The 23,584-nt window shown below is 41.2% G+C and overlaps 1 protein-coding gene across 4 annotated transcripts; it reads right to left on the minus strand.

The window, feature by feature from the left end:
* Positions 1-1,468: 1,468 nt before the first annotated feature.
* On the minus strand, positions 1,469-7,285 carry LOC307039589 (uncharacterized protein). Of its 4 annotated transcripts, XM_079681817.1 has the most exons (8): positions 6,790-7,285; positions 3,387-6,013; positions 3,134-3,218; positions 2,835-2,966; positions 2,639-2,748; positions 2,430-2,551; positions 2,210-2,284; positions 1,469-1,930 (listed from the first exon to the last, which is right to left on the minus strand). In XM_079681817.1, exons 1-2 carry the CDS (start codon positions 6,961-6,963, stop codon positions 4,391-4,393), a joined length of 1,797 nt encoding a protein of 598 aa, XP_079537943.1. In that variant the 5' UTR covers positions 6,964-7,285; the 3' UTR covers positions 1,469-1,930; positions 2,210-2,284; positions 2,430-2,551; positions 2,639-2,748; positions 2,835-2,966; positions 3,134-3,218; positions 3,387-4,390. The 4 variants fall into 4 exon arrangements, 3 of the variants coding, with proteins under 3 accessions (XP_079537943.1, XP_079537944.1, XP_079537942.1); XM_079681818.1 differs by having other exon boundaries at positions 2,644-2,748; positions 3,134-6,013; XM_079681816.1 differs by having other exon boundaries at positions 3,134-6,013.
* Between the last annotated feature and the right edge of the window lie 16,299 nt (positions 7,286-23,584).

Genomic DNA, 23,584 nt, shown 5'->3' on the forward strand with positions numbered 1-23,584 from the left:
CGGTAATTCAGAAGGCTCACAGGTCACATTCCGACCATTATTTAAAACAATAGGTGCTTTCACACCGTCTACAGTTTGATTTGTATAGAGGGACCTCTGTCAGTTTTCGAATTACCCATTTGCTTTCGGGGAGCCCTATTTTTCAGACCACATCCTGCTACTAAATATGTCACACGCACGCTCTGTTGACTGGAGCAGCAGTGCGGATGCGATCAATTGCTATAAAAACTGTCTTCTACTAATACAGACGGTGTCACTATGCCGGCGGATGTGGCCGTTGTTGAAGCCTCTTCAGGCTCCGCATCGGCAGGCCTCTTCCTCGGTGTGGAGCTGTCAAGCTCGACCCTAACGCTGCTTACAGCCGGCCAACTAAAAGTTGTTTTCCGTTCACGTTGTCACTTTTAAACTCCTTCGCTTCTTTGCTTGTGAATCCAAAAGCTGTGACGCTTAGCTGTTTTCGTTTTGCCATATTTTTTATTACAAAACCAGAGTTAAAAAAATATCAATATGAACATTTAAAATACCTCGCCGGCATCACCGACATAACCTTAGCAACGTAAGTAAGAATGCAGCGCCGCCACGTATAGATGCCAACACCCAGACATATTCAAAAATATAAAACAAATATTCAGAAACTGTAATGAACAATAACTATTATTTATTTCAATAACTGTTATTTACAGAAACTCAACATTTCTAATCTGTGTGACACAAATATGCACGATTGTTTTGGGCTCCCCCTATTTATCTCAAAGCCAGCCTTCAGGGGAGCTCCCTCCCTCTTCGGAGGAGCCAAGCTCCCCCTAGCTCCCCCCCATTTCGAACAGTGTCTGTGGCTGAATGGCCAGCGATTAGGTGCGGCGCATTTATCATAGGTGATCAGAGCTAACTGCCTGCCGTCAGATTTTTCTGAGCTCATAAAGAATAATAAGAATAAGAATAATGCGTATTGAACTGGTTTAATTAATTAGTGAGTTTATTTAACACTAGAACCGCCAATCGGGTCAATTTGTGTGATGTGTGTTGTGTGTGTGCAATGTAACTTTTTTTCGAAAAATATTAAAGTCTCCCAGTCAGTGACTTTTCCTGAAAGTGTGTTATGTAGCACCCTATGTTGTTAAAAATTGCATTCTAATAGCGGGATTTGACGGGTTTAGGTAGGCCTATACAAAAACCTCTGGCGGTTCTAGTGTTAAGGTAATTAGGTACAGTAGAAGCCCTTTTTTATCAGTGACAAATTTAGCAGTTGAACATAAAAGTCAACTAACTGAGGGCAGGGGTGGACTGGGACAAAAATTCAGCCCTGGCATTTTCTGTCCAGACCAGCCCACTACATTTTCAGCGGACACTACATAGAAGTCCACTAAACTTGCGGCATCTTCTCTCATGCATACTACAAAGGAGAGTCATATTCCTTGATAGCAGTTAACAAATAAAGCACTTAACTATGAACTCAAGGACTAAAATGGACAGCTATATCAATCAATCTTTATTCATTATAGTGTCAAATCACAACAGAAGTTATGTCATGACTAGGGGTGGGACGAGACTAACGGGAATAACCCTTATGCTACCCTTTCAGTTTTTAGTCTGTGACTGTGAAAATCTTTTGGTGTAAGCCCAGTATTAGTTAAAACCAGACTCGGACAATAATAACAAAAAAATATCCTGACAAATAATCTAAATAGAAACATATTACAGACAGTAGCAGCATTAGAGCTGAAACTCACTCACTCACTAATTATGAAACCATAAATAGAGAATTGGAAAAAAATATATATATATACTGTAGCTGTGTGAAAAGTCTAAGACATGGGTTACAGGTCTGAATAGATATGCATTCTCATATACGTGTATGTGCACAAGTATGTATTGCTCTATACTTCCTCGTCCGCAGCCAACCAGCTCCACTCCTCACCAAATTCGTGACCTGAAAGAAACAGCAAACAGAACTTGTACTCAGTATCTGTGTACTGACAAATATATGTAGCCATGTAGTGACACTTAGTCAACAAATGTATCTGTCATGAAGGATGACTTAAGTCTCAAAAGAGCCCTAAGGCCTACCTGCATAACTGTTAATTGAACTTAAAAGATATGCAGATGTTTGAAATTAAAACCATCAAAATGAAAATCTTCAGCCAGGAAATAATCATAATCAAACCTTTTGTTTCAATCTGAGACAAAACAAGTTGCATAATAAACTCACAAAGTCAAGACGAAGCTCTCAGATATGATGGATGACTCAAGCATCATAGAAGAACTTCTAGCAGGTCAGGAAAACCTGTTTGACAGGAGATAATGGTAGCAGAGAATATAAAGAGATATTTATGAATTACCAATTGTCATTTTATCGCACATATAGTATGTTTCTTCACATAAACCTTTAAACATAACCTTTAAACATACACATATTGCATTCCTCTCACCACATGAAATAAGCTCAGGAACCTAAAAGTGGCCCAGTGAATGATGGAGGAGACAAAGCAGGTCCTCAAAAGGGGACAGAGGGAAAACAACTCCTTAGGCTCTCATATATAGGGTGGTCCACCTAAAAGAGACATGGAAACATTATTAAGTCTCTCCTCATCACAAATCAAGTATGAATTCATATAACATTATAAGACACATGACATACTCAACAAATCATAGACTTCTCAAAAAGTGGTGAAGTGGTAAGGGAGCGAATCCTTGAAAATGGACGGAGGGGGAACAACTCCTCAAGCTCTCACATGTCAAGTGGTCAACCTGAGAGGGAATCGGATACATTATTAAGTCTCTAATCATCACAAATTAAGTATGATTTCATAAAACATAAAAAATGATAAACTCACCATACTAGAGGAGACTCAACAGCCAAACTTTGGTGCAGTGAAGGTAGAGAGTGGAGGCAGAGAGAGAGCAAGTCCTCGAACATGGACGGAGGGGGAACAACTCCTCAAGCTCTCACATGTCAAGTGGTCAACCTGAGAGGGAATTGGATACATTATTAAGTCTGAAAAAATAAATTAAATGTTTTCCTCTGTCCTGCACCTAGAGTTGAAAACTTTTGGGATGTGCGTTTCTTTCAAAACTTTTTTAAAATTATGAAGTATGAATTTATACAACATTAAAAAATACATGATAAACTTACCAAATTCTAACAGTGGTCCTAAATGAGAGAACAAGTCCACATATAGAACAGAGGGAGAACGACTCCTCAAATATATCAGAACAACCTGTAATGGAGAATAATTGATAATTTAGTGTACATGATCACAGCATTAAGGATCAACACATAAGCACAATACAACTTCTGAAAATCATCATTAAAATGACAAATAATGAATTACTACATCCATAATGTGTGATGTGTGATAATAACAATAATATTAAATATTTCTCGCCTTATCAGTGGAGCAGCTTTTTAAGCAGCTCACTCTTCTCTGCAAGTCTGTCTATCACAGAGTCAGAGTCCAAGGACATGAGGATGTCTTTCTCTGTGGCCATCAACATAAATGCCTCCAATTTATCAGATGAGAGGGTGCTTCCGAGTCTGTTTTTAATAAACTTCAAAATTGAAAATGTGCGCTCACAAGCCACCTGTGTGAGGGATAATGTAAGCAGGTATTTATAAGCAAGGCCTAGGACAGGGTATGCATCTGTTAGCATGTTGAAACGGCGAAGTATCTGGTAGCAGCACAGAGGGCATTCTTTGCAGGAGCAACAGCTTATGGGAGTTATCTCAACCTCTTCTGTGTTGTCCTCCTCACCACCTGATCCATCTTCTACTGTTCTTGCTTTGTACTCTGCCAATGGGGATGCCTTCAGCCTGTTCCACTGGAGTGCAAAGCTTTTCAACTCGGCCTGCATATTTTCCTTGGTTGCCCTGCTGTCAAATCCTTGCAAGCACTTGCTTAAGTCTTGAAGGGCAGACTGGGGAAGAGCACTGGTGCAGAGCTGAGGGAAGTTTCTGGGATCCAGACATGCCAAGTCAGCATATAGATTGCCGTGTGTTAAAAAGCGCCTATGAATGGCTTCAATTGCTGTGTCCATGATCCGGTTATGCACATTCACCTCATAGGATTTTTCTGCATCATCCAGGGTCTCATCCTGAGCCATCTCTCCAGGCAAGACTTTCTTCATCCTCCTCCTCTTTTGTGGCAGTGTGGCCTCCACTTCAATGTCCGTGTCATCTCTCTCTTGGATTTCTGTGTTTGTCCAGTTGACAAATGTGTCTGCTGCTTTTTTTACAGATTCAAAATCTCTTCCCAAGCTTTTCAGCGTATCCTGTGTCGATGCCACCATTCTGTGAGCAGAGAGGATGTCCAATCCTGCCGTCTGAAGGTATTTAGACAATGGAGAGGTATGTTCAAATATGCGGAGGAAGATTTGAGCCGTCAAGATCGTCTCATACTTGAGCAATGACTGCATATCCTCTGGCCATGACACGGATACATGGTTTCACTGTTGCCTGTTTCTGTATAGCTGATAATGTCAACAGCACATCAACGTACAGACCATCTTCCGGTTTTCCAAAGAAGCCAAACACCTTCTTCAGGGCCTCATGCTTGGCCCACCAGCGTGTCTCGCCAATAGGAGCAAGGCGTCTACGTCTCTTGTTTCGGCCTGACTCTTCCCACACATTCATCCTTTTATATGACTCTTTGATGAATACCGCAATGCCATTGAGGAGCGCAAACAGGGACCCACTCTCAATAACAATCTGGGTTGTGTTTGCAAGCACCAGATTTAGTACATGTGCGTAGCACCATACATGCACCTGGTTTGGAGATTGTGCAGACAATAGTGAGGAGAATCCTTTGTATTGGCCTTGCATGTTTGATGCCCCATCAGTCGCATTTCCAATGCACATGGTCTTGCTGAGGCCCATTTTGTCCAGAACTTCTGACAGCATGTTGACAAAGGCCTGTCCAGTGGATGAACTGCACTTCAGCACTGCAACAAGCCTCTCATGAACAACATCACTAACATACCTCATAATTATAGAGCATTGATCCTGAGAGGTGATGTCCTGTGTTGTGTCCAGCTGCACTGAAAACATTCCTGCTTTCTTGATATCACTGGAGATGTTTTCTTGAATCAGATGGTGAATTGCATCTATCATTGAGTTGACTGTGGTTTTGGAGAGTAAAGTTACAAGGGAGCCTCTGCCTCTCGTGCCACCAGACAAATGCAACTTTTTGCTGTTCTCAATGCAGCTGTCCAGGTGCTCTTTTAAACAGAAATCATACTTCCCCAGTAGAAGTATGAGTTCCAAGAAATTATTATGATCAACTGTGTGGTCTTCCAGAGTATATGCTGCCTCATTTTCTGACCTCCTGTATGCAAGCCCCCTCTTCCCAAGAACCTTGAAGACATCTATGATGCGCTCCAAAACCTGCCGTCTCTTTCTGACCTGCTCTCTGTGCGCCGACATCTGACTGCCACCAAACACACTGCTGATATCAGCACTGGCGGATTTCAAGAGGTAAGCTTCAGCACAGTTTCTGTGTCCACTGCTTCTCTCATGCTCCTCTGTGCGCTGGTGTATATGCCTCCAATCTGACATTCCACTGATGAACAGACTGCTATCAGTTCTCTTACCGAATGCCATGCAGATGAAACAATACAGCATGTGACGCTCTGGACAGTATGTCAGCCACCTTCTAATGGTGCCGTCTCTGCTACAGAACACTTTCTGCACCACTGGATTGCTACTTTTTTGCTGAGGATGGTCATTTAAAAATGACTGGAGATTTCTCTGATCAGGTTGTGAAAACAAATCTGTTATTTGACTGGCACACTCATAGCTCTCAACAGCTGTTTCCCTCTCAGGTGATCCTGTATTTGGGCTGACACACTCCTCACTCTCTCCAGCCTTTTCCCTCTCAGGTGATCCTGTCTTTGGGCTGACATACTCCTCACTCTCTACAGCCTTTTCCCTCTCAGGTGGTGCAGTCTTTGGGCTGCCTGAATTGGTCTGGCTCTCTCCCTGAACTGACCAGCTGGACTTGCCCTGAACCTGTCTGGGCTGGACATAGGGAAAGCATTTATCATTAGATGGGGAAATAACTCAAAACTACAGAATAATGTACAAGATAAAAGATTAGTTCATATTGAACGAAACGTTCGCGAGCGTAACAACACTAGTGGCTTTGCCATGTTTTCATTATGACACTTAGTGTTTTCCAATGCAAAAAAGTCAGATCTTTGTGACAATACCTGAAAATGCTCAAGACAGCACTATACACAGCCATTTGAAAACTACAGTAAAAGTAACACAAATACAAAGAAATTAAAGTTACACACAAATTATGAAATAGTTATCACCTCAGTAAACAATAAATGAATTGAAAGATTACAATAAATTCAATGGCAAATATTGCAAATTAATCTAATTATTTCCTATAGGTTTACTTATATTTTTTGCTAAAATTCAAAGTATCTCATCTGTATTTACAATACAGCTTGATTCTGCAGCTTCATCTCTACTTACAGCTCGTTGGTCCATGTGAACGTTTACTGTTGCTATGGCTACAAGAAACCGCTGACGTTAGCAGCTCTTAGCTAGCCTAGCTAAATCATCTGAACAATAAAAACCCATAATATCACAATTCGGCATATTTAAACAAAATCAACCACAACTACCAACATTCACAGCCCTTCAACTCTGGGCTAATATGTTGTCACAAGTAGGACTATGCAGTTAATTAGGTCACATCACATTCAATGTAAAAACGTTTTCTACTTTTTTTTTGGACATGTCTCAAAAATGTAGCCTAGCCAGCCCAGGCTAACATTACTTACGATGTATGCCTCCACTCGCTCGTCTCCCGGCGCAGAAGCACCTGCTGGGGCGGTGACCACGGCATCAAATAGGTCCGTCAATTTAGAATATTTAGCAGCCTCCACCTCCAGAGACTTCAGCTTTTTAAGTCGCAGTTTTTCAGCACCACCCGGGCGTTTCTTCTGCTTATCCATTTTCAGCTCAGCAGCAGGCAGCCCGTCCCGCGACTCCCACCCATGCCATGAGGTCCCGCCCCACCCTGGTTTGTGTTGTGATTGACAGCACTGTCAGGGCTCTCTGAGCTTATCAGCTCATGATTGATTGACAATGACAAACAATAGACCAATAATATGTGTCGATGCTGGCAACACACTGCTAGCCCTCTGTAGCCAATTGGCCGGCCCAATTGGAGGGAATTTAGAGGGAAAAAAATGAAAAGAAAAAAAAAACATTGCGGACCGGCCCACATTGGGTCAACGGCCCACCGGGACGATGCCCGGTATGCCAGATGGCCAGTCCACCCCTGACTGAGGGTCACTTGCAATGACAGTGTTGTGTCTAATTGTAAACTTGTCACTCAGAGTAACCTACAGTTAATTTAGCTGCTGGAGAAGAAAGATCAAGGGGGGAGGGGGGAGAGAGCTGTGCTTGATGGGCCATTAGTTATGTAAATACACAGCTGAGAGCTGCCGTTTCATTCAGACTGTTTAAAAAACGGCAACAACGGACTATTTTTCTTAGCGGATGCATGTCAATTTAAATCAATACATACGACTATTTTTTAAATCAATAAAAACATTTTCTAAATCCATAAAAGTATTTAAATTAATATTGGGAGTCATGTCGTTACTTTGTTGAGAATGTGGCCGTGTGATAAGCGGGATAATTTGCAGCGACTTGTTCCTTATGGGGAAAATAACACCCGTCATGTGTGTGTGGTTAAAACACTTTCATGAAGTGAAGGAATTTCCTTCTATAAAACAGCTGTGGGCAGCAGTGAGTGTCACGGACATGAATTCATAGATCAGGGCAGACTGGTGCACACACTCTCCTGTCCTGCCAGGCGACACGCCCGTTCTAAGCCGTGTCCCTCACTCCTCACATCCCCAAAAAGTGTATTATGTTGTTACATCTCAGATGTTATGTTTCAGTTGTGCTCTGTCTATGTTCAGTGATGCAAACTTGTCACCTTTCGGCGAAATTCGCCGTTTTGAATCCAAAATAAGTCGTTTGTGTGATTCATGTAGATCTGCAATCGAAATATTTTTGGGGTTGGGGTATGGGACCCGGAGTAATCTGCGGCCGTGAGCTGTGCCATCATGACACGTATGGTGTTCTTTTTTTATATATTATAATGAAGTACGAGCTGTGTGCTCGAGTCTTCCTGCCTGTCGGCTCTGCTCATGGATGTATAATAAGGCTCTGCTGCTCCGAGATGATGGTCTAGCTTCAGCAGCTACATTACCTACGGGTGCGTTCATTAATATTAACTGTGCGTCCGGAGTTACTGTGGCACAGACTGGACCGCTGGTGAACAGCTGTTAGAACGGGCCATTCAGGTGTTCAGAGCAGAGCTCCCTGTCGGAGCGGCAGAGCGTGATGTGAACTGAAACATTTTTCTGTGGCAATATTATTTAAGGAATCGTTGAGTTAGCTAGCTAGCCAGTGCTTAATTTGTAAAGTGGGAGGTGCCGGAACGCAGAGGGGGGGTGGATCCGGCGGCTCAGTACGGGGGTTAGAGGTAAGGGAACAAACAAAAAAATACACTTACAGACGATGTTTCTACATCAGGTCAATTTTTATTTTTGTAGCCTGTTAGCCTTCAGATTACAGAACGATGTAACACTGCACCAAATGAGTGCGGAATGTAAAAAATATATATACTGCAACATTTTAACAAGCAGCAATTATATCTGTCCGTTAAATTAACGGGAGAAACAAAACAACGTAACACTGCACCAAATGAGTACGGAATGAAAAAATATATATACTGCAACATTTTAACAAAGCAGCAATTATATCTGTCCGTTAAATTAACGGGAGAAACAAAACAACAGGTGGGAAAATTACGATTTCTACGAAGTTACGATTTCAATATAGATTTGCAGACATATTAAACCATAGACCACCCAATAATCAAACACAGCATGGACAAATATATTCCTACCATCATTTGTCCAAAACGGCCCATACAGCAGCCATAGAGCCCCCGGCCTCCATTTTCCTGCTTCTGTCTCTGCACCTTGTGTCCAGTGCAGTTCGATGTCCTTTTGCAATCCATGACCTCACATATGGAACGGGGTTGAACCGGGTAAGTGGCGGGCCGACAAGGCAAAGGAAGAGTAGGGAGGAGATCGTTGAGGGGAGAAGAGACGCCCTGTTTTCTGAACAGATTAGGTTCATCTGGGAAAAGCCCCTCTCACACTCAGCACTTGAGATGGGGATCGTGTTGACCGCAGCCAAGAGGTCTTTCAGTTCATCTGGGATGAATGTCCCATCATTGTCACGGTATTCCCTGAATGCGGGCTTTCGATGCAAAACTGCTGGCAGAGCGTCTCAACTTCACTCTCTCCAAACAGCGCGTCTGCGTCACGATCCTGTGGCCAATATTGTGGATAAATCACTTTTAAATCCTCAATTAGCTTGTTGTATCCTGATTGGTCTCCCCCAAGTGATAGCATGCGTTTCTCCAAGTTTCTTGCCAGACTCCCAAAAAACGTCCTCTGGTCCAGGGTTCTGTCAGTGAGCCGACCTGCATGAAGGGGTACTCCCTGAAAGGTGTTTTCCTCGACCCTGCGCTGGCTTAATAGGCTGTGTCGTCCGGGCCGCTCAGACATAGCCTCGAACACCCTGATCTGTCGGCAAATGGCTTTATGAGCCGTTATGATATTGCATTCTCGATTTTGGAGCTCGAGAGATAGCTCTGACAATTCTTGCAGTGCGTCAAACATAAGTCCTAGATTGGAAACAAAGGCATGGGATGAAAGGCGCTTTGCCAAGCCATGGTAGCTTTCCCGAGATGTGCTCCCGCGAGCAGAATCCTCCGCTGCATGTGTAAAATGTGTGTTGAGGGCAGCAAAACTTTTCCACACAGCTTCGACTGTTCTGAGACTGGATGCAACCCACCTGTTGTCTAACACCCGGCCAATTTTGCACAATTGAATGTTCAGACCGTCAGCACACTCTTTGAGCTCCAGCCGGTTTTTGTTTGATGTGCTGTAAAGTGTGTAAAGCTTATCCATGAAGATCTTGAAATGATTCATAGCCCCCATCTCTTTCATCACATCACCAACTGCAAGCTCAAGTCGATGCGCAGAGCAGTGCCACACCATGATGTTTGGGAAGAGATTTTTGAGTCGAGCTGCCACCCCACTGTGGCGCCCGAGCATCACTGACGCACCGTCACATGTGAGACCGACGAGAGTTTTTGAGAGGAAGGCCTCGTCTAACTTGGCGTGCTGTAAGGCATCCAGCAGTTTGCGGGCAATGCCTTCTGCACCAAAATCACACAACTCCACGAGCTCAAAGAAAATGTTCCCGGGTGAATCCATCTCTGGCAACTGCACTCGTAAATACACGATTAATGCGCTCTTTTTATTCAACCCTGTGGCCTCGTCCAGCATGAGTCCGATTTTTGGAGCGCAAGTGACAATCCTTTCAAGCAGTTTTTTTTCATGTCAGTTGCAATGTGCTGTTGTATATGAGAACATGCGACGTTTGAGTGGAGAATCCTCCCCATTTCCACACCATTCATTTCCTGACAGTCTATCTCATGTTCAAATCCATAAGATGGCCTATGACGCTTGGCCTCCTTGTAAGCTGTGCGAAAGATTCTGGCAGTCGTTTGCACCTGGTCATTTTGGGCATTGACTACTGTGTTAACAAATACATTTGCCTTTGCCTTATCCAAAATAGTTGATGCCATTGCGTGTGCTTTGGTATTCCCATGCTCAAAAACCTTTTTCCTTAAGGCTCTTTGCTTTTTTTAAAAATCGGGCGCAGATGATGTCACCGAGCCCGAGATCCATTCTTTTGCAAGTTTCACACCTGCAGTTTTTTCCGGACCCAGTGATCCCACTTGTTTACAAATGGCACAGCCCAGTCCAGTGGTTTCCATTGTCAGCCATGGATAACTTTTTTTTTTCTGTGTAAACTGGGCATCTGTCCAGATTTGCCCATCGTGAGTGTCCCTGACAATACCTGCTTCATCGCCATCACTATCTCTCGCAGATTCCAAGTTCACATCATCCGTCTCGTCCCCTTCATCTCCTTCCCCGTGGTAGGGGTTTCACAACTACCAATATTTACTAGTCGACACATTTTTCAAAATAGTAGTCGACTAGTCGACTAATCGTTACGTCATAAAAAAGACACACAAAGAGAGGTGTACAACTGTATTTTATATTGGAACTCATACAGTAACATTAAACACTGCATTTTAATTTGTGTTACATGGCTGAGTAAATAACAAACAGTAACTGGACTCACCAAAATCGACAGCAAAAAACTATTGTTTACATAAATGCCACGTAAATCCAGTGCGCAACACTTTATTCGCTGTCCTCCACGATAACGTCCACCTTTCCATATTTTTCGTTTGGTTTGAACACCAACGCATCGACATGTGAGGGAAGGAGGCTTGACCGCTTTCGGGTGAAAGTGTTGCCTGCCAGGGAAAAAACCCTCTCACTCGGGGTGCTTGTGGCTGGAATAGCCAGGTAGCTCCTCGAAAGCGGGGGAAGCGGTGCACGTTTTCTGCCCACCACTCCAGTGGATTATCCATTGTGGGGATATGCGGTGTCCGCTGGCAGTAATCCCGTAGCTCATCATCCGCATCACTGTTTGACCCGTGTTTTCTTGCTGTTCGTTTGCCTCTGTTCAGTGCTGACGCTGGTCCGTTGCTCACTGGTGCTAGCATTACTGCTAGTGCTAGCTGTCGGCATCGGGTGTCTCATCTTCAGATGGTTGCGCATAGCAGATGCATTTGTATTGTACTTCAGTACAGCTGTACACAACTGACACTTCACTGTGGAGTTGGTTACATCTTCGTTGAAGTACTGCCATACATAAGAATGTCGGACGTGTTTTGGAGCATTTTGCAGCACCTCGTTTACCTCAATTTCTTTCACGACTAGTCGACTAGGGCCTACAGCGCCGACTAGTGGTAAAGGTAGTCGACTAGTCGACTAGTCGATTAGTTGGTGAAACCCCTACCCCGTGGGGGTCGCTAATATCCCCTCTAACGACAGGTGCATTAGCAGCATCGATGGTAGGCTGCATACTACTGCTCTGTCCACCGTGGTCTTCACACTCATGATTTTCGGAAACTATTTTTGATCGTTTTGGATCTGACTGCTGGTCACTGACTTTGAAAAAGTTAAGTAAAGTTTGTTGTCTTTTTGACATTGTAGACACGAAGCTAACTGTTATGTATTCAACCAGCGCAAGCGTAGGCTATGTGTCACACCTCTAGTCTCCCCCCCTCCCCCCCTCTCCCGCTAAAAACCTTAAAAATGTAAACGCATCAAAAAGGCAAACACAAGATTTTTGAGGAACTTCAATGGGGAATAAACACTAACAAGACATATAACAACATTGAACACCGAACAAACAGTCGTTTTTTTTTTTTGGCGTTTTTTTTTTTCATAGTGACACGGGAGGTGGCGGATCCAATAAAAAAGGTTCCGGATCCAATTTCAGAGGTGCCGGAACATGTTCCGGCGTGTTCCGGCTCAAATTAAGCCCTGCAGCTAGCATATATTGTCACTATCTGCTAACGTTAGCTTTAGCCTTCTATTTCTAATAGTTTTTTTCATAGGCTATAAACGGAGGTGGGATAAGTATATATTGTACTTGAGTAAAAGTAGAAGTACTCAGATCTTGTACTTGAGTAAAAGTAGAAGTACTCAGGTCCTGTACTTGAGTAAAAGTAGAAGTACTCAGATCTTGTACTTGAGTAAAAGTAGAAGCACACAGATCTTGTACTAGAGTAAAAGTAGAAGTACTCAGATCTTGTACTTGAGTAAAAGTAATAGTCCCAGAGTGTAGGAATACTCTGTTACAGTAAAAGTCCTGCATTCAAAATGTTCCTCAAGTAAAAGTAGAAAAGTATTCTCATCAAAATATAGTGAAAGTAGCGACAGTAAAAGTAGTCATTGTGCAGATTGGTCCATTTCAGAATAATACATATGATATGTTTTATAATGATTGATCATGAAAGTGTTCTCAAAGCTGGTAAAGGTGCAGCTAGTTTGAATGACTTTGTATACTGCAGGGTAGCTTGTGGATTTACTCCAGGTGGAACTAAAGTCGGAATTAACACTTGATTATATTTCACATCATTCATCCACATCTGTAAAGTAACTAAAGGTATTACATACATGGAGTGGAGGAAAAGTACAGCATGTACCTCTGAACTGTAGTGGAGTAGAAGAACAAAGTAGCAAAACATTGAAATACTTACATAAAGTACAAGTATCTCAAAATTGTGCCCAAGTATAGTACTTGTTGAGTTTATGAACTTAGTTACTTTACACCATGTGGCTATAAAGATAAAAAGAATTAAGCCTTGCACAGAGGCATGAAAATACATTTTCAAAATGCTCAACAGTGCTGCCAAATTATAAACTGACTGCTACACAATTTAAAAATAAATGCTTTTATATATTTATATTAGATGTGACTCTTTGGCGTTTCTGTTATTATTAACACTGCTGCTTTAGTTGTTCTGACTGCTAAAATCCTCTGTTATTCTGTGGGGTGGGGGAGCCGGGGGCTCGGATCCTTGTCACCTTTTTCATACCTGATGAGTTTGCATCCCTGTATGTTAAAAAGCCTCAGTCACCTTAATTCATGTAATAAAAACATCTCAGGTCAGTAACACTCAAAGCTAAATGTGCAATACCATGTTCAGCTATGTTACTATTTATAATGTTATTGTTGTTACATCAGAAGATGTACATATTGGAATGATTTCTTAACTTACAGTAGGCTATTTTTTACAATGTGTGTTGGAAGGATTTATTAAATTACAATGAATATTGTCATTGTTGAAGGCTTTTAGAGGAGGGTGAACTATAAGCCTGAATTACATAACATTTTATACCTAAAAACATAAAAGCCACAATAAATAAATCATAATTATTCTAGTTATTTTTACCTCCCGTATTGCTTTCAACCCACCAGCTTTTATGGTGTTGTTACGTCACTAACTGTAAACTTGTCACATACAGTCTATGGTCACTCAGAGTAACCTACTGTTAATTTAGCTGCTGGAGAAGAAAAATCAGGCGGGGGGGGGGGAGAGCTGCGGTTGATGGGCCATTAGTTGTGTAAATACACAGCTGAGAGCTGCCATTTCATTCAGACTTTTTAAAAAACGGTAACAACGGACTATTTTTCTTAGCGGATGCATGTAAATTGAAATCAATACATACAACTATTTTTTAAATCAATAAAGACATTTTCTAAATCCATAAAAGCATTTAAATTCATATTGGGAGTCATGTCGTTACTTTGTTGAGAATGTGGCCGTGTAATAAGCGGGATAATTTGCAGCGACTTGTTCCTTATGGGGAAAATAACACCCTTCATGCAGATCAGGATCCGGGATCCAGATCGAACGACGAAAATCCATTAAAATATGCATATTTTTGGTGAATTACTGAGTTTAACGTTTTAATGAAGTTGAATACAGTATATTCATATGTGTCAGTGATTTCATGTCAATTCGGCGAACATAAACATAAGTGATCGTGGTGAAGATGATGATTAAATTAGGATTAAAAATCGAGAGCCGGGCTGCATTTCCTCCCGTTCATTTTTTTCGAATAACAAAATTATTTTGTTAAATAAGAACATGGTGATGTTTTGTAAATGATTACATGTCTCTTATTTAGCACAGTAGTATGATATCCGTGACATATGGATCTTAACAAAGTTCCGCTGTACATCCAGCGTACTGTATCTGACTTTATTTCACATGAGCTCCAGTGTGGAACCCCACTGCACCCCCTGGTGGATCAATGATCCATTGCAGCTGGCTTCATTATAATTACATTTATCTATCACGGGGGTGGTCTCAAGTCAAGCTGGAGGTTTTCCCTTGAGCGAGGGCAGATCACGTACCAATCACGGCCCTCGCGTTTCAAACTGTCTGAAATGAATCGCTACATCTGTAGCTTGAAAAATGACAAATAATTAAGCAAAATAATTTGAAAAAATGCCTCTTGAGGGCATGAAGTGACAAAAACTTTCAACATGTCTCCATTAAAACCCATTGTAATTTCAGGCTGATATTTCCTCACAGCAGCAGCCGCACACCTTTAGTTAATCTGCCAAAAAGGCCACATTATTGACCCAAAAGTACACAAAAAACACACTTCAGATACTCCTTGAGATGCTTCATGCTTATCTGTTACGGTTCTTCAACAAAACGTTCACATGTAAGAGGTTTATCTCTCATTCAGAACAATGGAAACCTTTGATCTCTGGACACCTCGTTAGCTCAAATATAAACACCTGTGTCATGGAACACGATGATGTCATCACTCCAACTGACATGCTCAGAGCAGCAGACTTCAGGGGCCTTATTTGTAACGCAGTGCGTAGGATTCACGTGGGAAGGTTGCTTACGTAGTAGAAATAAAAATAATAGGTACAGAAATGTTCCGACATTTTCCGATTCAGAAAACATTGCGTACAGGCGAGGGAAGTGCGTATGGCACTTCCTACGCCTGTTTCCCTTTATAAATCACAATCAGCTTGAAATGTGGCGCAGCTTTTGCGGGCTTCACGTAATGCCCATATTTGCCTATAAATAGTCAAAGAAACGCCCATTCATTCATTCATTTTGACTGACTACATGAAGAAGATCGCAGGAAATGACGACAGAACAGCTAAAAAAGACATCTCACACCGTGTCAGATTTAGGTTGTTTGGTGGATGCAGTTTGAACCAGAGTAGCAGCATGGAGGTCGGATCGTCACCCCCCCCCCCCCGGGGACCGCACATTTTCCCGTCAAGTATTTTATAAATCGCAAACATTGCGTAGAAACAGTCATCATATGCCGTTAACATAGAAACGCATCCCTCGCCATAAAAGACGATGTCGCTATACATTTACTCCTATGAAAATGTTCAAAAAGCGCTCAAACTTCACATGTGTGCTAACAGTGCAGCCATGAAGACAACTACGGGACAGTTTTGAGATTTCTTCAAATGCCGTTGCCATGGCAACACAATGCTTGCCATGAAACACATCATTTCAGTGAAAATGCTCCAAACGGCCCAAAACTTCACAGGTTTGGTAACGATGGAGAGATCAACGCATCTAAGCGTATTATGGGGCGTCATAAAAATGCCGTTGCCATGGCGACAGATCATTCACCAACAAGTTAGTTCAAAAGTTTGCAGTTCAAATATTCTGTTGCGTTTCATGTATCATTTCAATCTAAATTCTTCACTTTCTTCTTACACATTACATTTCAGCATAGCAGTTTAGCGTCATATTTTCAGCATAAAGCATTCCCACTAGCAATTTCTTCAGGAATTGCATTCTCGAGTTCATAATGTTGTCACTGTCCAAAGTGTCCACTGAGATGGCGATCGACTTTTGTTTTGATTTGGCAGAAAGTCTTCATCTCTCGCTGTCTCTGGCATCAGGTGCATTGATTGTGTTGAAGATTTTTATCCTGTGATTTTTGCTCATTATTTTGACCGCACATTGTTCTTCAGATAGCGATCTGATTACAGTGTGTGTCTGCGCGCCGCCTCGCAACAAAGTGCTTCAAAACACCTTTTCATCTCCACGAAAAGCTCCTCTTCGCCTCCGGCAAATAAACACATTTATTGACAGCGTAATCACTCAGGGCTCTCAATCTGATTTGTGCACACACACACACACACACACACACACACACACACACACACACACACACACACACACACACACACACACACACACACACACACACACACACACACACACACACACACACACACACACACACACACACACACACACACACACACAGTTAAGAGGGGGGTCAGAGGTCAGTTGGAAGTCGTAAGGTCTATGATTGGATGTTTACAGAGAGGTGGGCGTCTCAAGTTGTCACCCCACTAAACATCGACCCAAGGAGACACCTTCATTAATGGAGAGATGGAGAGAGAGACACTGAAAGACAGACAGACAGATGAACTGTTTGTTTTACATGATCACATTATATATGTAACATCCTGTATTCAAGCCATTGCTGATATGAAGAAGAAGAAGATTCAACTTATTGTCATTACGTAGTACAGGTACTATGTAACGAAACGGTTTCTCTTTATTTGACCCATCCTAGTGTTAGGAGCAGTGGGCTGCCATTATGTACGGCGCCCAGGAGACAACTGGAAAAGTTCCTTTCCGGTAAACTCTGTGCTTGGACTGTTGGGCGACCTGATGAGTTTAATGTTATCATACCTGATATAAACTAAGGACAGAGGGTAAAAATACAACCCAATTTGTTATAAATTGTACTGTTACTTAAAAGCTTGATGTCAAAGTCTTTACATACTGGAGACAATGCCCAATGTCTCAAGGTCTTGTTGGTTCACAAATAACTCTGAACAGAACCAGGCTAGGCTAACCCAGTGGTTGCAGTAGTCAGGGGAGCTTCACACTGCTGCCACAGGGTCTGACTGTCCTATGGTCCCTTTTCCTTTTAGGTCCCTTTAAAAAAGAAGTTTGCACGTTGGATACATAGGTCAAAACCATGAAGAACCAATCGAGGTATAGTGGAATATTCACTGTTATGTGTAATAAATACATTATACAATCAACTTTTTATGTTCACTTAGAGACAGGAGAATGGCAGCCAAGCTGTCCTCCCTGCTGGACAATGTATCCCCCCCCTCCAGGACACCCTGTCCTCACTGTGCAGCTCCTTCAGCGACAGGGTGCTGCACCCCGCCTGTCTCACGGAGAGACACCGCAGGTCCTTCCTTCATGCAGCAGTCAGACTGTACAACCACCACAGCCCCTGGTAGACCCCCCCCCCCCCCCAAGCAACTAGGACTAAAACTCTCCTGTGCAATATAAATGTACTGTAAATAGCTCTGCAATTTATACTACTACCTTTTATACTTTCACCTGGCTGCTATATCGCTAAACAGTTATTGGTACTGGATGGGTATCTTGTAAATTGTGTAATTTCTAGTTATTATCTTTAATACATTTTGTATGCATATGCTTCTTGTGTGATATAAGATATTGAGCTACCTTTGTCTCTTTGCTGTAACAAATGTAAATGTAAATTGTCTGTGGGACAAATAAAGGTATTCTGATTTGCTATTATCTTTTACTAATGTGCGTGTGTCTATGTTAACTTACTCTTTTTATTTTTTTCCTTTCATCTGTGCTACCACTTTTGCTGTGACACTGTTATTTCCCTGTTGCACGACTAATACAGGATTTCGGATTCTGATACATCAGGCTTTGGGAATGCTACCATAGAGCGGTGTAGGACTCATTCCTGCTCCACTCTGTTCTTGGTAATGGGACCATTTCATTGGTGGTTTGGGTTTGCATATGGGATTTGTTGACAAGAGGAAAAATGTAGAATATCATCAGATGAATTCTTCTAAATTGATGCCGTTTTGCTTTGCATTTTTCATTGGTTCATAAATATAAAAATATGACTGTGTTCAAACAGCTTTAAAGTGCTGAAAGTTGGTCCTTATAGTAAGATAAAAAAGACACATTAATATGTTCTCAAATGTTCCCCTTATAAGGAAAATCTTGGCAAAGATAGTGTCTGCTGGATGACGGCCCATCACAGCCGTAAACGTGTCATAGATTGAGGATGATGATGATGATGATGATGGAGACGGGGAATTAGTTTTCGATTAGCCACAGTGTCAGGTCAGGGTGTCACGTCCCACCTCTCTGTCTGTGCCACTGATCAATACCAACATCACACACACTATTAGCAACCCTATCTCTCCTTTCTCTCTCTCTCCCTCTGTCTGACACACAATTATCAACTCCTCCTCCTCCTCCCCCCTTTCTTCATCCTCCACCACTCTAACAGTCTTTCTGTCCTCCAGTATGTTCACTCACACTTTGTTCTCTAAAGTATCTTTATCTTGTTTTTATCTAATGTACCTAGCATGCTGTCCAAAGGAACTGACTGTGATGAAAGCCAGACAAACCTTTGTAAAACATTTGATGGTAGAGTTTTATCACAGATGTAGCTGATATGTGTGTTTAACAGGCCAAACCATATCTATTATGCAAGTAAAATGAGCTACAGCCTACGGTGGTCCGGAGGGTCAAAACAAAAAGTTACACAAACAAAAACATTTCCTAAACAAAACAATAAAAGAGACTACAACATTAACTGGGAAATATATGTATGTATTGGACAATAATTCCTCATCCCTGTCAGTCTGAGACAAACGGAAATGTTTCTATATTCTTATTTTTAGTATAGTTTGGACTACTTTCCCAAATGTTGTGTTGTTTAATAAAATGTTGTTTGTGTTTTGTTGAATGTTTTTGGTCCCGCCCACAGGAGATGCGAGCGGAGGAGTCGAGGAGGGGAATTAAGGAGAGAGGAGGGGAAGCAGCAGGCATTTCGAGAAATGATAAATCCTCTCCTCTGAGCGGTCATTTTAAAGAGACGTCCATTAATGATGACAGGAGGCACAGCAGCACTCTGTCTGATGGGCAGAACTGTGTTCATGACCACTTATATATTGACTTTTAATTCATTCACAATGTGGTATAATGAGACAATAACAGGCTACAGATGCGGACATACACACTCACAGGCTACAGCTGTTGTATATTTTATTATGTGAAGCAATATGTGGTTTTATGAAAAATAACTATTGTTTATTCGTTGATATCTATTGAAGCATACCAAACAATTGTTTAATTTAGGCCTGTTATATATAATTGAGTGACATATATTAGACACACTGTTCGGCTTTCTGCACTGAACTCAGCAGCTTTTCTCGCTGTAAATATCGCATCACGATTAAAGCAGTTGTATTAAATAGCTACACAAGCAGCCTAATATCCAGGGGGGATGTGATTATTGAGTAAACAAACGGTAAAGGGCAGAAAGTCTGATGCACATTTGATCATCTTAAATAACTTATAATCACAACGGGAACAGTTTGCAGAGCTGTCATTGGTTGAGATATGTCCAGCCATGCGTCACGCCTCTTTTAAACATCACTGTAGCCGGAAATACATCTCCGGAGGATACCTCAGTGTATCCTCAGTTATAGCTCCTCCAGAGAGCCTCCTCGATGCTCGATGTGCATTTAGAGAAATGAGATGTCCTTCAACATGGTGCACTGACATCGATTCCCGGGAGTAACTACCGGAGGACCGAAGAGGCGAACATTTGAGAAACAAGAAATGGCTCAGGACTTAAATAAAAGCAGGACTAATGAGGGGATCAGTGCAGGTGGTTGTAAGGCTGATGGAGAACAGGTGAAACTAATCAGGCCAGATCAGACAGTCAAAACAGGTGGGAAAACACATGGGTATTTCAAGATAGAGATGGGGGGAGGATATATCCAGTATCTGATTGTGTTACGAGAGTGCTCTCATACTTGTTTGATTCTGAAATTGTGTATATTTCAGAATCAGAATACCTTTATTAGTCCCACAGAGGGGACATTTGCAGCGTTACGGCAGGAAAGAGCTACAGACAGCTTAGTGTTGCATATCTTAAATGCGTTAAAAAAGTACTGAGTTATAATATAATAAACAAACAACAAAACAATATGCTAAAAAAGTACTAAGTTATAATATAATAAACAATATGCTAAAAAAAGATAAAAACTAAAAAAGTGACATGCTTTTCAAAAATGCAGATCAAAAACAAATCAAATCTACAAATCAAATCCTGTCGCAGTTCTTACGATTTAGCAGCCCTGTATATATTATAGTTATTAAAGATGGCATATGTATATAAAGTATATATTGCACATAAAGCACATATTGCACATAGTTTGACGGTATTGAACAGCAGCAAGTCTACAAAATACGAGATACATACCTTGTAACAGTAACAAGGGTTTAGCAGCCAGGTATAAATTACACAGTTATTAACGGCATATATATATATATTGATTGATTTAGTAGCCAGGTATAAATTACAGTTATTAATGGCATATATATATTGATTGATTTAGTCGCCAGGTATAAATTACACAGTTATTAATGGCATATATATATTTATTGATTTAGTGGCCAGGTATAAATTACACAGTTATTAATAGCATATATATATTGCACATATTGCACAAAGTTGGTTTGTATTTACCTTCATTGACTTTCTTAGGGAGTGCCACCCACAGGAAATATGCTAACTTTTGACACAAAGTATCTCATAATAAAACTGGATGTTAACCTTAAACATTTCTGAGCATGTTGAGGGATAAACCCATTTTATTCTAACTACCTCATTACATTTTGAACAGTGCCACCCAAAGGCTAAGAATCTTACCATGCTCAGTATGTGTGTTCTGTCAATACTAATGGGTTGTTGATTGTATTGGCTCTTTAGCCCCACGATACTGTTGTAGTTTTTGACTTTTCATCTTATTTGATTTTCAGAGTCTGACTAAACACCACTGATTTAACACTCACTGTCGCTAACACTTTCTCATCTCCCGAGCTCATCGTATCCGTGTCACCAGACATGGATTCACAGGTCATCTAACATCAGATATTTATGATGTGGTTTGTCACACAGATGACCAGTCATTACTGAGAAGGTCACACACACAGCTCATATTCAATACGGTGTCTGCTTTCAGTGTGTGCTCATTAAACTTAAACCTAAGTGGTCTGTAAAACACTTTAAGCTTTCTCACTCGAGAGGCTGTAGAGCTCTGCTGTAGACGGGTCCACCTCATGTAACCTTTTCAGATCGTCATGACTTTCAGACTGGTAAATGTATACTTAGATCTTACAGGGACAGTGCGGAAAGCCCTGCATTCCCATGTGAATTATGTGAAAGGGGTTGCTACAGTAGGTTACTTGATAGGAGCTAACCTGACAGATACTCAATTCACAGCATGGCAACTACTGTGCTTTAAAACTAGGGGGTTCTCTTGAAAACAAACAAAAGTTTCAGTGTGTTTTGTCAGTAAAGCTCACTGTGTATCATTGAGGTCTAGCAAAGCTGCTGAGTACATTTTTCTTCTTTAAACTTAAAAGTTACCTATGCTGGCGCTTTACCACACATCTTGGTACATTACTTCCAACAGTTGTCCATCAGTCAAATAGGGTTAAACCGAATCTGGACATGTTATATTGAATGCTTGTATATCAACTCATCAAAAACATTCCTTAATTGAATAATTAGCAGGCAAATACTCCATTTAAAGTTTTGATCTGGTGATGTTCTATATTTTTCTCCTTGTCAACTATTTGCATGTACAGAGCCAAACCGCAAATAAAAGTATCCTAATATTCAAACAAGCACTGTCTGTGTATTAAAGGTCACTTATTATGCTATATTTCAGGCATGTCCAAAGTCTGGCCAAAAGTCGCGGCTAATCACGGCTCGCAGGCAGATTTAATACGGCCCGCAGCTTCGTTCTTATAATGTATTATTTATGGCCCTGTAGCACTGTCAAACAGAATAAATATTTAAAATGTAATTCCTCTTTTCACCGCATGGCAGCAGCACCCGCCCTAAGGGACCGTTCTCATAATGCAGTTTGCATTTTCTGTTAAAGACGCTGTATTTTTTTGTTTTGGGGCAGACTTTTTTTAGTTGACTTGGTTTGTTGGCCTATGAACTGGATTGAACTTATGCAGGGGTTGTAACTAACTGGACTCTTTGCTAAAACGGATTGAACTGTATATATTGACTCTTTTCACCACGCATTGCACACACACTGACCTTATATCCCCATGAAATATATCTGACGAAAAAGGAAACTGATGTGTGATTTATTTGGTATTGCATTTCGGTGATGGAGGAGATATTTCCCAAATTAATTATTTGTGTGCATGGGCGTAGGAAGCATCCTGAAAGTGGGGGGGACATTTTTAACGGGGGGTGTGGGAAAAAAAATAGATTTCATGTATTCTGGTGCATTTTAACAGGTGGTTTGATACTTTTATGTGGCTATACTAGTATGAGGAAAATGATGGGTACATTTTGTAATTTCATCCAGTTGTAAAGAAAGGAAACATATTTGATTATTAATTCAGAGCCGTCTTTGAATGAATAAAAAGCAGTTTAAATGCCCATTTTTTGTACATTTATATACAACAATAAATATGTGTGAGTGCATTGAGAGATATTGTTGTGGAGAGTCATTTATATATAAATCGCAAAATACATTTGTGAATCCTTCTCTGAGCATTTATTAATATTGAGACTGATCTGACTCCATACAGATGTTAAGTTCACCTAGGAATGGTATCATTGACTTAAATGTTCAAATAAATGTTAATCTTCTGTCTATATTGGTCACATGATGCCCCTTGACCTAAATGTTTCCAGTTCAATATCCCCACTGATTTCCTTAAAATTCTGGGATGAGAGTTCACATCACAATTTACTCTAAACTGTAATTTCCCTTTCATCACTCACCTCAGCAATGGACCTCTCTCCACTTCCCCTGTGTTCTGCCTCTGACTCACTCTCAAGCGCCTAGATGTCAAGAGAGGTGGTGAAGTGATCATTATTTATTGAGCAGTATACTCTTTCACATTGAATGATAACAAGTCATACTGAATGTAAATACAACTGACTCTAAAGTAAGTCCCAGTCTGTGACATTGGACATT

Source organism: Notothenia rossii (assembly GCF_949606895.1).
Source record: "Notothenia rossii genome assembly, chromosome: 5".
In the NCBI taxonomy this organism is placed as follows: domain Eukaryota; kingdom Metazoa; phylum Chordata; class Actinopteri; order Perciformes; family Nototheniidae; genus Notothenia; species Notothenia rossii.